The sequence below is a fragment of the Oncorhynchus clarkii genome, chromosome 5, assembly GCF_045791955.1.
Source record: "Oncorhynchus clarkii lewisi isolate Uvic-CL-2024 chromosome 5, UVic_Ocla_1.0, whole genome shotgun sequence".
NCBI lineage: Eukaryota > Metazoa > Chordata > Actinopteri > Salmoniformes > Salmonidae > Oncorhynchus > Oncorhynchus clarkii.
In genome coordinates, this window is record NC_092151.1 from 2,238,527 (window position 1) to 2,254,888 (window position 16,362).

The 16,362-nt window shown below is 43.9% G+C and overlaps 1 protein-coding gene across 1 annotated transcript in view; it reads left to right on the top strand.

The window, feature by feature from the left end:
* The first annotated feature begins 511 nt into the window (after positions 1–511).
* Positions 512–16,362, top strand: part of LOC139409623 (PALM2-AKAP2 fusion protein-like) — a 73,954-nt gene continuing 58,103 nt past the window's right edge. Inside the window, exon 1 of the mRNA XM_071155044.1 lies at positions 512–726. Coding sequence (XP_071011145.1) covers positions 682–726 — 45 coding nt within the window. The 5' untranslated portion in view covers positions 512–681. The remainder of the gene's footprint in view (positions 727–16,362) is intronic.

Here is a 16,362-nt window from a genome sequence, read left to right on the forward strand (position 1 = left end):
TTAGGTCTGGAATTGTGATTTGGATTTAAGGTTTTGATGTTGAGGTTATTATCTTGTATAAGTCCTTTTTTATCCAACTCTAATTCTACTTTATTTCAGGAGAACTCAGGAGCCCAAGCTCTCGGTGTCTCTCTCTCTCTGCCCTTTCTCTCTCTCTCTCTCTCTCTCACCTGCTCTCTCTCTCTCTCGGTCTTGGTTCTCAGGTGTAGGCTGTCACTCTGAACTGATAAATGGTCCTCCGGTATCCCCACTTCCTGCATGTCTGTCTCCCTGCTGTGGATCCCAGGTATCCTCTCTCCTGTCCCTGCACAGAGCCAGAGACTATAGCAGCCAAGCTGAACCTTCAGACGTCAGGCTGAAAAATGTCAATCTCTCCATTACTCAGCTGGTTCTGCTGCACTACATACATGACCAGGGAGGGAGGGAGAGAGGGAGGGGGAGGAGGAGGAGGAGGAGGGAGGGAGGTAGAATGCGAGCGCCAGGCAGCAGGATCAGTACAGGCACATGGCCAGTGAATGAGAAAGCTCTCACTTTGACTGGATAACAGCAACTACAGGACCCATACAGGACCAGCTTGGCACTCTGTCCCTCCACCTGGACACAGACCCAGACGCAGGCAGTCAGCCAACCTCTCTCCCCCTGCTAGGCTGTCACTGACCTCTCTCTCCTGTGCGTTACAGGATGGCTGAGGCTGAACTTCACAAGGAGAGGCTCCAAGCCCTTGCAGTAAGTCCCAAAACCAATTCCTCTAAATCTCTCTCTCTGTCTACCTCTGTTTCTCTCTCTCTCTCTCTCTCTCTCTCTCTCTCTCTCTCTGTCTACCTCTGTTTCTGTCTCTCTCTCTCTCTCTCTCTCCCTCTCTCTCAATTCAATAGGCTTTATTGGCATGAGAAACATATTATCATTGCTAAAACAAGTGAAATAGACAAGACATAAACCATGTAAAATCTTTATCTTTCTCTCTGCTGATGTGGTTCGTATTGTTCAGTGTTAAACTCATGTATCTTTGTGTTGTTGAGGGAGGAAAATGTGTGGTGGACAGTTGGTGTTAAAGGAAAATGTCAACAACAACAACAACAACAAAAAAATTGGTGGATAGTGATTGGCTGTTGGTTATTATAGCTACCTCTACAGCTACGACTGTTATGTTCAGTTTGTTGACCGGTTCACAGTTTAGCGGTCATTAAGAGGGATGAAAAGCGTCAGTAGCTCTCTGCTCTGAGCTGTAGTTGGAGTGCAGAGAATCAGTTGTACGAGAGACTCTGAGATGGACAAAACACACACACACACACACACACACACACACACACACACACACACAGAAACACACACGCACACGGAGAAACAGGGAGGAGCAGCAAGCGACAGATGGAAATACTATTGGCCGTGTTGTTACGTCCCTGTCATTCCGATATATATACTTGACTCCGACAAACACTGTACAGCCCAAGATACGTTGACATGGAGCGCAGTGCTAAGAGGGTTGTTTATTATAAAGGAAACCTTACTCCCATTCAACATTTTACACGTAATGTCTGTTAGCACATCTCCGAGCCTTTTTAATAGTGTCACACCTGGGTTGAAGTACTATTTTAAATACTTTAAATCCTTTGTCCAACCTACCTGCAGTGGGGTGGGGTTTGCAGTTTTTTTGAATATTCTATGGGTCCAACAAGCTCAATCAAGCAGAGATACAATATTAGAATTGATTTCAAATCGCATTTGAACCCAGGTTTGAAGTGAATGTCAAATGACTGAGAAGAGGAGGGTTTCTGTAAAAGGGTAAGTATAGAGTCTTTAATGGTAATCATGCTACAGGGATTGTCGCAAATGGCACACTATTACCTATAAAGAGTCAAGCCGTTTCTCATCTGGCTCTAAGGGTTAGCTCCCCTGGCATAGATAGAGAGATAGGTAACTTCCAGCGCCACAGGTCACTTCCACAAAGCTGTGAACCATCTGAGAGACGAGGCAAGAAGGGCATTCTATGCCATCAAAAGGAACATAAAATTCAACATACCAATTATGATCTGGCTAAAAATACTTGAATCAGTCATAGAGCCCGTTGCCCTTTATGGTTGTGAGGTCTGGGGTCCGCTCACCAACCAAGAATTCACAAAACGGGACAAACACCAAATTGAGACTGCATGCAGAATTCTGCAAAAATATCATCCGTGTACAACGTAAAACACCAAATAATGCATGCAGAGCAGAATTAGGCCGATACCCACTAATTATCAAAATCCAGAAAATAACCGTTAAATTCTACAACCACCTAAAAGGAAGCGATCCCCAAACCTTCCATAACAAAGCCATCACCTACAGAGAGATGAACCTAGAGAAGTGTCCCCTAAGCAAGCTGGTCCTGGGGCTCTGTTCACAAACACAAACACACCCCACAGAGCCCCAGGACAGCAGCACAATTAGACCCAACCAAATCATGAGAAAACAAAAAGATACAGTGCCTTGCGAAAGTATTCGGCCCCCTTGAACTTTGCGACCTTTTGCCACATTTCAGGCTTCAAACATAAAGATATAAAACTGTATTTTTTTGTGAAGAATCAACAACAAGTGGGACACTATCATGAAGTGGAACGACATTTATTGGATATTTCAAACTTTTTTAACAAATCAAAAACTGAAAAATTGGGCGTGCAAAATTATTAGCATAATACAAATACAAATCTTTTTTTATTCTGAACTGGAATAAATTGATTGAAGCAAGATGCTTTTTGAGGCAAACACTCTGGGTTGTTCATCTGCAGCAGGAAGCGGTCTCCTGCCTGACTGAGAAAGCAGTAGATGTTCTGATCCAGTTTGGCACCACATACCCATGTGAGTCAGGGTTCTCAACTCTGGCATACGTAAAAAACAAGTACAGAAACAGACTCCATGCTTAGCATGACCTCAGGGTTGCACTGGTTAAAACGGAGCCCAGAATAGACTCATTCCAGTTCAGAATGAAAATCATTTATTGTCTTTTAACAGCAACAGTTCCAACCTAGACAGATACGTAAGAGTGATTTTAATGGGGGGAAATGAACACGAATAGCAATTTATATGAGTATTTCATTTAATTGTACATTTAATTGTTATTTGTTTCTGTCTATATTGCATTTGTTTTAGGCATAAGGGTAATGAAATATTTACGTATAGTTGCATGTTTTCATAAGCTTGGGCCCAGGAAAACACAGAATGTCTAATTTGGGTCCCAGGCTGAAAAAGTTTAAGAAACACTGTTAGACGATTCTGTGCATCCAACTGTGTGGCAACAGTTTGGCCATTTCCTGTTTCAGCATGACAAAGCCCCTATACACAAAGTGAGGTCCATACAGAAATGGTTTATCCATACAGAAATGGCCTTCACAGAGCCCTGACTTCAACTCCATCGAACACCTTTAGGATGAATTGGAACACCGACTGAGAGCCAGGCCTAATCGCCCAACATCAGTGGCCGACGTCACTAATGCTCTTGTGGCTGAATGGAAGAAATTCCCAGCAGCAATGTTACAACATCTAGTGGAAAGAATTCCCAGAGGAATGGAGTCTGTTATAGCAGCAAAGGAGGGACCAACTCGAGATGAATGCCCATGATTTTAGAATGAGGTGTTTGACGAGCAGATACCTTTGATCATGTTGTGTATGAACTCGTGCACAGATGCCTCAGGCCAAAATGTTGCTGTTTCAAATCCCCTAGCTGACAAGGTAAACATTTGTCGTTCTGCCCCTTGAGCAAGGCAGTTAACCCACTGTTCACCGGGGCACCAAAGACGTGGATCTCGATTAAGGCAGTCCCCCGCACCTCTCTGATTCAGATGGGTTGGTTTAAATGCAGAAGGCACATTTCAGTTGAAGGCATTCAGTTGTACAACTGACTAGGTATCCCCCTTTCCCTTTCCAACTGACTAGGTATCCCCCTTTCCCTTTACAACTGACTAGGTATCCCCCTTTCCAACTGACTAGGTATCCCCCTTTCCAACTGACTATGTATCCCCCTTTCCCTTTACAACTGACTAGGTATCCCCCTTTCCAACTGACTAGGTATCCCCATTTACAACTGACTAGGTATCCCCCTTTCCTTTACAACTGACTAGGTATCCCCCTTTCCCTTTGCAACTGACTAGATATCCCCCTTTCCAACTGACTAGGTATCCCCCTTTCCAACTGACTAGGTATCCCCCTTTCCCTTTCCAACTGACTAGATATCCCCCTTTCCCTTTCCAACTGACTAGGTGTCCCCCTTTCTCTTTCCAACTGACTAGGTCTCCCCCTTTCCCTTTCCAACTGACTAGATATCCCCCTTTCCCTTTCCAACTGACTAGATATCCCCCTTTCCCTTTCCAACTGACTAGATATCCCCCTTTACAACTGACTAGGTATCCCCCTTTCCCTTTCCAACTGACTAGGTATCCCCCTTTCCAACTGACTAGGTATCCCCCTTTCCCTTTCCAACTGACTAGGTATCCCCCTTTCCAACTGACTAGGTATCCCCCTTTCCCTTTCCAACTGACTAGGTATCCCCCTTTCCAACTGACTAGGTATCCCCCTTTCCAACTGACTAGGTGTCCCCCTTTCCAACTGACTAGGTATCCCCCTTTCCCTTTACAACTGACTAGGTATCCCCCTTTCCCTTTCCAACTGACTAGATATCCCCCTTTCCCTTTACAACTGACTAGATATCCCCCTTTCCCTTTACAACTGACTAGATATCCCCCTTTCCCTTTCCAACTGACTAGGTATCCCCCTTTCCAACTGACTAGGTATCCCCCTTTCCAACTGACTAGGTATCCCCCTTTCCAACTGACTAGGTGTCCCCCTTTCCAACTGACTAGGTATCCCCCTTTCCCTTTACAACTGACTAGGTATCCCCCTTTCCCTTTACAACTGACTAGATATCCCCCTTTCCCTTTACAACTGACTAGATATCCCCCTTTCCCTTTCCAACTGACTAGATATCCCCCTTTCCCTTTCCAACTGACTAGATATCCCCCTTTCCCTTTCCAACTGACTAGGTATCCCCCTTTCCAACTGACTAGATATCCCCCTTTCCCTTTACAACTGACTAGATATCCCCCTTTCCCTTTACAACTGACTAGATATCCCCCTTTTCCTTTCCAACTGACTAGATATCCCCCTTTCCCTTTACAACTGACTAGATATCCCCTTTCCCTTTCCAACTGACTAGATATCCCCCTTTCCCTTTCCAACTGACTAGATATCCCCCTTTCCCCTTTCCCTTTACAACTGACTAGATATCCCCCTTTCCCCTATTCCCCTTTCCCTCATTCTAGATTCGACCTCTTCTATGCCAGATTATATTACGTTATCCTGCATACTGCGTGTCTGTTTATCTCTTTAAGTGCTCTGTTGTCATGGATACATAGTCTACTTTGTTTTCTGGTTTGCCCTCTAGCCTTGTATTCTCTTTGCCCTCAAGTTGTATTATTGAAGTGCGAGGGTGATATTCAGATCATCTTGGTTCTTTCTCATTTCATCTAAAATAACCAGCTTTTGATTTATGGAGATCAGATCACTTACTTTGGAAGCATTGTTGAAGTCATTGCCGGTGGAGTTATTTAAATTAATGTCACTGGATGAGTTCCTACATCTTTTGGCAGAGACCAAGTGCTTGCCGGGTTTTTATGGTCAGCCTGAGTTAAGGCATCCCCGCAATCCATGTTGCTGTTGGAATAGTAGTGTTGGTCAATAGAAGATTCCAGATCCCTGTCATGGGATGGATCCACCATCTCCAGTTTGGGTAAACTCACAGTTGTTTACATTTCTGGAATGTTTTGCTCACCTCACTGCAAAGGTATTGGTAAACGTTGATTAGTAGGGCGTTGTGGGGACGAGGTGTCCCAGTAGGCTACATGTGTGTGGAAAACATTTCATCACAGGTAAGACATTTAATTTATTTAGTACAGTCCATTTGTAACTACACTCACTACTTGTAGCTATTTGTTTGTGTTGTGGTCTTGCCTAGCTTAGGCGGTAGCTGGCTATCTCTCACTTACTCAAGTGGCTGCTGGTATCGTCATGAAAAGGGGCAGAGTGAATTTACGTATGCACCCTTGGTTTGTTGTTTTCTTCTAAAGGCTAGGTCGGATGCTAGCGCCCCATCTTGACAACTTCCGGTGAAATTACAGAGCGCGAAATTCAAAATACAAAAATAGTAATATTAAACATTCATGAAAATACAAGTGTCATACTTCATTTAAAAGCTTAACTTCTTGTTAATCCAGCTGCTTTGTCAGATTTCAAAAAGGCTTTACGGCGAATGCACACCAATGCGATTATCTGAGGACAGCATACAAAAGCATTAAAAACATTTTCCAAACCAGCAGAGGCGTCACAAAAGTCAGAATTAGCTATAAAATAATTAACTTGAAGATCTTCCTCTGTTTGCAATCCCAACGGTCCCAGCAACACAACAAATGGTTGGTTTGTTCGATAAAGTCCTTCTTTAGATCCTAAAAAAAGTCAGTTTAGTTGGCGCGTTTGATTCAGTGATCCACCCGTTCCAGTCGTTCAACATGCAGATAAAGCAAACGCAAAAGTTACCAATAAACTTCATCCAAACAAGTCAAACAACGTTTCTAATCAATCCTCAGGTACCCTAATATGTAAATAAATGATCAAATTTAAGACGGAGAATAGTATGTTCATTACCGAAGATAAATAACGAAGTGCCCGCCCTTATCCACGCGCGCCACAAGACTACAGTCAAAATTAGAGCCACCTTGAAAAACTACAAATTCTAGTTAATTTTTCAAAAAACAAGCCTGAAACCCTTTTTAAAGACTGTTGACATCTAGTGGAAGCCATAGGAACTGCAATCTGGGAGGATTTATTTTGAAAATCCCATAGACAAGTGTTAACCTCAACAACAACAAAAATCCAGGTGGATTGTCCTCGGGTTTTCACCTGCCATATCAGTTCTGTTATACTCACAGACATTATTTTAACAGTTTTAGAAACTTCAGAGTGATTTTTTTTATTCTATACTACCAATTATATGCATATCCTGGCTTCTGGGCCTGAATAACAGGCCGTTTACTTTGGGCACATCAGTCATCCGAACTTCCGAATACTGCCCACTAGCCTTGAGGTTCTTGATATTTCAGAGATCTTACCTTCTGTTTTTGGGATGCTCAAGATCGACATGTACAAAAATGTTCCAGTTCCCGCTAATATCCAGCAATTTCGCACAGCAATTGAAGAGGAGTAGAACAACAGGCCACAATCAACAGCCTGATCATGTAAAGGAGATGTGTCATGCTGCATGAGGAAAATGGTGGTCACACTAACTACTGACTGGTTTTCTGATCCACACCCTTTTTTAATATATCTGTGATCAGCAGATGCATATCTGTATTCCCAGTCATGTGAAATACATAGATTAGGGCCTAATGAATTTATTTACATTTTCAGAGTTTTACATGTAACTTAAGTAAAATCTTTGAAATTGTTGCTTGTTGAGTTTATATTTTTGTTCAGTGTAAGTCAGAGAAGGCTGGTGGGAGGAGCTATAATAGGACAGGTTCATTGTAATGGATGGAATGGAATAAATGGATCGGTATCAAACATATGGAAACCACATGTTTGACTAGCTAGCTGGCTAACGTTTCCTAGCTATGGAACCTTATCGTAAAGAGTTACCAAAATTAAATGTTCTGACTCATAGAATTCCCTCAAGATTGTCCTGATATCCAAAATACTTAAAATCAAAATGTTGTGATATTGAACTTTGAAGTTATACGAATTTGAAAATATCTACATTAGTCAATCCACAAAAAAATATATGTATTTCCTGTTAACAAGTCATTTACGGTTTCTATGCCTTTAGTATTCCATGTGGGTCAACGTATCAGTGAATTGTGACAATATATCCAAGGATCGTTCCATAGGGTTGTGTTTGTAGGGAGCGATATTGGTTTCATTTTCCTCCATATTGTAGTTAACTATATAGTTGTTAATGTTCTCAGCTTTATTCTTTCAAAATAGACAACATATTCTGGGGATGAGCATGTGTGTCTTCAATATGTTCCCATTGTTCCTCTTAAGTGGTATTAACTATGTTGCAAGTAAAAGCCCTGGGTGGTGAGCTGATACAATATCAGAAGGGAAGTCAGAATGTATTCCCCCCCCTCACACACACACACACACACACACACACACACACACACACACACACACACACACACACACACACACATAACAGACTGATATAACAGCAGCCTGGGACCAGCTGGAAGGTCTTAGCGTTAGGAACCAACCAGCTTATATAACAGCAGACTGGGACCAGCTGGAAGGTCTTAGCGTTAGGATCCAACCAGCTGATATAACAGCAGACTGGGACCAGCTGGAAGGTCTTAGCGTTAGGAACCAACCAGCTTATATAACAGACTGGGACCAGCTGGAAGGTCTTAGCGTTAGGATCCAACCAGCTGATATAACGGCAGACTGGGACCAGTAGGAAGGTCTTAGCGTTAGGATCCAACCAGCTGATATAACAGCAGACTGGGACCAGCTGGAAGGTCTTAGCGTTAGGATCCAACCAGCTGATATAACGGCAGACTGGGACCAGTAGGAAGGTCTTAGCGTTAGGATCCAACCAGCGGATATAACAGCAGACTGGGACCAGCTGGAAGGTCTAAGCTTTAGGATCCAACCAGCTGATATAACGGCAGACTGGGACCAGTAGGAAGGTCTTAGCGTTAGGATCCAACCAGCTGATATAACAGCAGACTGGGACCAGCTGGAAGGTCTTAGCGTTAGGATCCAACCAGCTGATATAACAGCAGACTGGGACCAGTAGGAAGGTCTTAGCGTTAGGATCCAACCAGCGGATATAACAGCAGACTGGGACCAGCTGGAAGGTCTAAGCTTTAGGAACCAACCAGCTTATATAACAGACTGGGACCAGCTTGAAGGTCTTAGCGTTAGGAACCAACCAGCTGATATAACAGCAGACTGGGACCAGCTTGGAGGTCTTAGCGTTAGGATCCAAACAGCTGATATAACAGATTGGGACCAGCTGGAAGGTCTTAGCGTTAGGATCCAAACAGCTGATATAACAGCAGACTGGGACCAGCTGGAAGGTCTTAGCATTAGGAACCAACCAGCTGATATAACAGCAGACTGGGACCAGCTGGAAGGTCTTAGCGCTAGGAACCAACCAGCTGATTTAACAGACTGGGACCAGCTGGAAGGTCTTAGCATTAGGAACCAACCAGCTGATATAACAGCAGACTGGGACCAGCTGGAAGGTCTTAGCGTTAGGAACCAACCAACCAGCTGGAAGGTCTTAGCGTTGGGACAAGACTGTAACTACCAATTGGTCGAAATTGGGGAGAAAATGAAAAAAAAAGATGCATTAAAGTTTACATCAACAGAGAGTGGGTTGGCTTGAACCATTTAACTAATTAAATAAATCAGTTACAGACACATTCAACTCAGTGTTTTAACACTGTAAATCAGTTACAGACACATTCAACTCAGTGTGTTAACAATGTAAATCAGTTACAGACACATTTTAATAGTCATGTGGACTATTAGCTGCTAATGCTAACGTTCTCCACATAGGTGAATGTTTGAGATGCCGACAATAGTCATGTAACTAGGGCAGGTATCGATTGCTCACACAGAATGTGTGTGTGTGTGCGTGTGTGCGTGTGTGTGTGTGTGTGTGTGTGTGTGTGTGTGTGTGTGTGTGTGTGTGTGTGTGTGTGTGTGTGTGTGTGTGTGTGTGTGTGTGGCTCTCAGGTCCACACCAACTATCAGTGACATTTAACCACATGCTTGAGTGGGTCAGGATGTCAGTCCTAGTCTATCCTAGTCTCCTAGTCTATTCTAGTCTACTAGTCTTTCCTAGTCTCCTAGTCCATCCTAGTCTCCTAGTCTATTCTAGTCTCCTAATCCTAGTCTATCCTAGTCTCCTAGTCCTTGTCTATCCTAGTCCCCTAGTCCTAGTCTATCCTAGTCTCGTAGTCCTAGTCTATCCTAGTCCCCTAGTCCTAGTCTATCCTAGTCCTAGTCTAATAATCCTAGTCTATCCTAGTCTAATAGTCCTTGTCTATCCTAGTCCCCTAGTCCTAGTCTATCCTAGTCCCCTAGTCCTAGTCTATCCTAGTCTCCTAGTCCTGGTCCACTACTGTGTGATTCTAGTTACTCCTAGTCCATTAGGGTTAGGGTTACTAGATACTAGATACTCTGGGATGGCTCAACTTCCTCCAGCTAAATCTTGACAAGGCCAAGGTAATTATTGTTGGAGCCAAAGCACAGAGAGAGAATCTGGCCGCACATTTGAATCCACAGGAAATAAAGACAAAACACCTGGTCAAAAAATCTAGTTGTGATTTTAGATTCTGAACTCCATTTCGAGACAAACATTTTTACTCAGACTGATATGGAGAGACTCTCATCCATGATTTTATTACAAGCAGGCTTGACTACTGTAATGCTCTCCTGTCTGGTCTACCCAAGAAAGCCGTGTGTCAACAGCAAAACATACAGAATGCCCAAATACAGACATGCTTTTAAGTTATGTACCCAGTATGTTCCTCAGGTCCTTTGGCACTGGCCTTATAACTATCCCAAAGCCTCGGACCAAGAGGCATGGAGAGACAGCCTTTAGTTATTATGCCCTCAGCCTCTGGAATAGCTGCCAGAGAGCCTGAGGGGGACCAAGAGGCATGGAGAGACAGCCTTTAATTACAATGCCCTCAGCCTCTGGAATAGCTGCCAGAGAACCTGAGGGGGACCAAGAGGCATGGAGCGACAGCCTTTAATTACTATGCGCCTAGCCTCTGGAATAGCCTGCCAAAGAACCTGAGTGTGACCAAGAGACAAGGAGAGACAGCTTTTAGTTATTATGCCCCCAGCCTTTAGTTATTTTCCATGTTTTCATTCGTTTTTTCCTGTGAAGCACATTGTGTTGCATTCCATGTCTGAAATGTGCTGTATAAATACAGTTTGATTAGATTTGACTACTGGAGACCAGTTACTCTGTAATGCCTTGCGAGGTGAATATGGCCAGGAGTGTTTCTTTCTTCTTCAACAAGCTTTCCTTGTTGTTGTCACGATCGTCTGAATGAATGGGCCAAGGAGCAGCGTACTTAGAGTTCCACATGTTTAATAAATATGAAACTCACCAAAAACAAAACGAAGAGAACGAACCGTGATGTTCTGCGCTGCTCACAGGCAGCTACACAAAAACAAGATCCCACAAACAACAGGTGGGGAAAAGGCTGCCTAAATATGATCTCCAATCAGAGACAACGATAGACCCAGGTTTGCCTCTGATTGGGAACCATACCAGGCCAACAAAGAAATAGAAAACATAGATTGCCCACGCTAGTCACACCCTGACCTAACCAAATAGAGAATTAAAAGGATTCCTAAGGTCAGGGCGTGACAGTTGTAACATTATATATTTCCCATCTTTGCTCTAAGATCTTAGAGGAAATTCAAAAGTTTTCAAAGGCGCAAGTTAGAAAGTTTACAGGAGGGTAGGGTTAGGGTAGGGTTAGGGTTATGGTTAGGGGTAGGGGTAGGGTTAGGGTTAGGGGTAGCGGTAGGGTAGGGTAGGGTTAGGGGTAGGGGTAGGGTTAGGGTTAGGGGTAGGGTAGGGTAGGGTAGGGTTAGGGTTAGGGTTAGGGGTAGGGGTAGGGTAGGGTAGGGTTAGGGGCAGGGTAGGGTTAGGGTTAGCCCACCTGACCAGAGTTTCAACATGCTCTACGGCCACACCCCTCAAACTAAACTATGTGTGAGTAGAGAAGGCCAAGAGTGACAGCTGCTGCTAAAATTAGCCCCTGTCCCATAACGCTTGTCCCATAGCCATACCGCGTGTAGCTCCTACCCCAGTCCACAACACTAACAGGGGCTCTGTTGAAGAAGGAATGGGGATGGGGGGGTAGGAGAGGGTATGACAGATTGGGGAAGGAGGGGGTGAAGAGGGGGTAGGAGGGGTCCGAAGAGGGGGCCTGAAGGGGGGACAGGAAGGGGTCTGGTGAGGGGGTTCTGAAGGGGGGTAGGAGGAGGTCTGAAGAAGGGGTCTGAATGGGGTAGTGGTAGGTCTGAAGAGGTCCGAAGAAAGGATTCTGAAGAGGGTGTTCTGAGGTGGGGATAGGAAGGGATCAGAAGAGGGGGAGGAGGGGATTTTGAAGTCATTAGTGTCAACATGACCGTGTCAGCGTGCATTGCGCCCAGCCCGCCACAGGAGTCGCTAGAGCGCGACGGGACAAGAACAACCCTTCCCTATGCCAGACGACGCTGGGCCAATTGTGCGCCGCCCCATGGGTCTCCCGGTCGTGGCCGGCTGTGACTGAGCCTGGACTCGAACCAGGTTCTCTAGTGGCACAGCTGGCACTGCGATGCCGTAGACCACTGAGCCCGTATTTACATTCTAAATTCCATTCCTTTACTTTAGATTTTTGTGTATTGTGTCTATTGTTCTGAAATTGTTAGATATTACTTGTTAGATACTGCACTGTTGGAACCAGAAGCACAAGCATTTCGCTACACCAGCAATAACATCTGCTAAACACGTGTATGTGACCAATAAGATTTGATTCGATTTGAGAGGAGCGAGGCCTGACTGCATGGCTGCCCTGGTCTCAACACACACGCATATGCACACACACACATCCACCCTCCTCCCCCTCAGGCCAGTTAATTAGAGGTATAGAGGGAAAGGAGCTCTCTGCTGATTGGACCATGTGATAAAGCCGCAGAGTGCAGCTGGCCGATCATCCAGCCTGTAACAGCTCTAGAGACTTCCATAGCACTGCAATGCAAACCTGGGTTCACATACTATTGGACATCATTGGTAATACTTTACATTAGCTTCATTGAGGTTGTATGTTGCAATGAAACCAATAGGAAACTTCCAAAACGTGTGAGCCCCGCCCACCTGGAACTTCAGGCAGGCTAAAGTACATGCTGAAACTATTTGAAATATTTGAAGTAGTGTTTGAACCCAGGTTTGCTTCTGACTGAGGTTTAGAGCTGAGCACTAAAACACAGGGTACTCAAGCGCTCCAACCGACTTAACCCAAACCAATTCAATAATGACTCTAGGAAAATACCTGCTCCCTTCTCATGACTCAGATAGCAGCAGTACAGTCGTACAGGAAACCATTTACTTCTTATGGCTGGGGGCAGTATTGAGTAGCTTGGATGAAATAGGTGCCCAGAGTAAATTGCCTGCTCCTCAGTCCCAGTTGCTAATAGACGTAAGAATTCTCCGGTTGGAACGTTATTGAAGATTTATGATAAAAACATCCTAAAGATTGATTCTATACTCAGTTTCTACGAACTGTGATATAACTTTTTGAACTTTTTCGTCCGACGTTCGGCTGGTCCTGCACGCGCGTTTGGATTTGTGTACTAAACGCCCTAACAAAAGAAGCTATTTGGACATAAATTATGAACTTTATCGAACAAATCAAACATTTATTGTGGAACTAGGATTCCTGGGAGTGCATTCTGATGAAGATCATCAAAGGTAAGGGAATATTTATAATGTTATTTCTGATTTCTGTTGACTCCAACATGGCGGATATCTCTATTTGTTTTTTGAGTGCCGTTCTCAGGTTATTGCACTTGTATTTTCATCAACATTTATTATGAGTTTTTCTGTAAATTGATGTGTACTTGTATGTTTGAGGAATTTTAATTATGAGATTTCTGTTGTTTTGAATTTGGCGCCCTGCACTTTCACTGGCTGTTGTCATATCGATCCCGTTAACGGGATTTCAGCCTTAAGAAGTTTTAACTAATGCATCCAATTATGCATCCAATTAGTGACTGGCCAATATGAAAAAAATACAAAAGTATACAATGGAATAAATACTGTGCTATTACTTTATTTACAGTATTGTGTTGTTTTTTTAATTCAATATCTATAGTACCTAACATCCGACTTGGAAAACGTTTTGTCTAACAATGAGTTATACACCCCCCGGACCCCCCACACCCCCCGGACCCCCCACACTCCCCGGACCCCCCATACCCCCCTGACCCCCCACACCCCCCGGACCCCACAGACCCCCACACCCCCCAGACCCCACAGACCCCCACACCCCCCAGACCCCACAGACCCCCCCACACTCCCCGGACCCCCCAGACCCCCCACACCCCCCGGACCCCCCAGACCCCCCACACCCTACATACAGTATCAGTTCTCTATGTCTGACCAGTAGTATGGAGCTGCGCCTCGGATTACTGTTTCTTCATTCTATGCAATATATTCTCTGTGAATTTGGTGATGTTTTCTGGGGGGGTTCAGAGAAATTCGTCGTTGAAGCTGTAGGTTAATGTCCCATCCTACAACCTATGACTACTAGGTTCTGACCACTAGTTTCTTCAAATCAAATCAAATGTTATTGGTCACATACACATGGTTAGCAGATGTTATTGCGAGTGTAGTGAAATGCTTGTAATGCATTCTTAGTGAATTTGGTGATGTTTTTCCCCCCATAGTTCAGAGAAATTAGTCGTTGAAGTTGTTAGGTTATTGTCCCATTCTACATCCTGGTACTAGTAGCTTCTGACATGTTTTACTGTTGCCCTTTGTAGGACCGCAGATAAAAAATAATGAAAAAAATTATGGGGGGGGGGCTCAGTCGGGGCCTCTACTTACGGTTCAGAGTTAGAATAGTAGAAAACACAAGGTGCTATTCAGAAATGTGGTTCTGCATCAGCAGTTTTCCTCTTGTTGTGTCAGACGCTGAAAGATGCTCAATTAGCCATGTCAGCTAAGATGTTTTAGATTGGTGAGATGGCCAGCTATCTAAACCTGTAGTAATCACGGTCCAATTACTAGGGGCCCCCCATTGATTTTATTTATCACTCTCACTCAGATATTATATTTAAAAAACTGCATTTCTCTCCACCCTGTGGCAACATGTGTAGTATTGCATGAGTTCCTCATGAGTTCCGATATTTTGTAGCCCCCACCCCCATCAGAGTGGCCCTCCCTGGGCTAGATCATGTGATCATGTGTCCCAGGGCAGCAGGGCCGAGTGGTGTGGTTAGCAGAGGTTGATGAGAAGTAGTGTAGTGGACCCACTGGGGCAGCAGCTAAATGCAATGAGTTAATTAGAGTGAGAGATCAGGGCTGTGATCTGTGTTGAGACCAAGAAACAGAGACCCAAACAATGAAGCCCTGTTGTAAAGAGGTCCTGTTGTAAAGAGGTCCTTTTGTAAAGAGGTCTGTTGTAAAGAGGTCCTTTTGTAAAGAGGTCTGTTGTAAAGAGGTCTGTTGTAAAGAGGTTATGTTGTAAAGAGGTCTGTTGTAAAGAGGTCCTGTTGTAAAGAGGTTCTGTTGTAAAGAGGTTCTGTTGTAAAGAGGTCCTGTTGTAAAGAGGTCCTGTTGTAAAGAGGTCCTGTTGTAAAGAGGTCCTGTTGTAAAGAGGTCCTATTGTAAAGAGGTCCTGTTGTAAAGAGGTCCTGTTGTAAAGAGGTCCTGTTGTAAAGAGTTTCTGTTGTAAAGAGGTTCTGTTGTAAAGAGGTTCTGTTGTAAAGAGGTTCTGTTGTAAAGAGGTTTGTTGTAAAGAGGTTCTGTTGTAAAGAGGTCTGTTGAAAGGAAGTCTGTTATAAAGAGGTCCTGTTGTAAAGAGGTCTGTTGTAAAGAGGTCCTGTTGTAAAAAGGTCTGTTGTAAAGAGGTCTGTTGTAAAGAGGTCTGTTGAAAATAGGTCCTGTTTTAAAGAGGTCCTGTTGTAAAGTGGTCCTGTTGTAAAGAGGTCCAATTGTAAAGAGGTTCTGTTGTAAAGAGGTCCTGTTGTAAAGAGGTCCTGTTGTAAAGAGGTCCTGTTGTAAAGAGGTCTGTTGTAAAGAGGTTCTGTTGTAAAGAGGTCCTGTTGTAAAGAGGTCCTGTTGTAAAGAGGTCTGTTGTAAAGAGGTTATGTTGTAAAGAGGTATGTTGTAAAGAGGTATGTTGTAAAGAGGTTATGTTGTAAAGAGGTCCTGTTGTAAAGAGGTCCTGTTGTAAAGATGTTATGTTGTAAAGAGGTCTGTTGTAAAGAGGTCCTGTTGTAAAGAGATCTGTTGTAAAGAGGTTCTGTTGTAAAGAGGTCCTGTTGTAAAGAGGTCCTGTTGTAAAGAGGTTCTGTTGTAAACAGGTTCTGTTGTAAAGAGGTATGTTGTAAAGAGGTTATGTTGTAAAGAGGTCCGGTTGTAAAGAGGTCTGTTGAAAAGAGGTCTGTTGAAAAGAGGTATGTTGTAAAGAGGTCCTGTTGTAAAGAGGTCCTGTTGTAAAGAAGTCTGTTTTAAAGAGGTCTGTTGTAAAGAGGTCCTGTTGTAAAGAGGTCTGTTGTATAAAGAGGTCTGTTGTAAAGAGGTCTGTTGTAAAGAGGTCC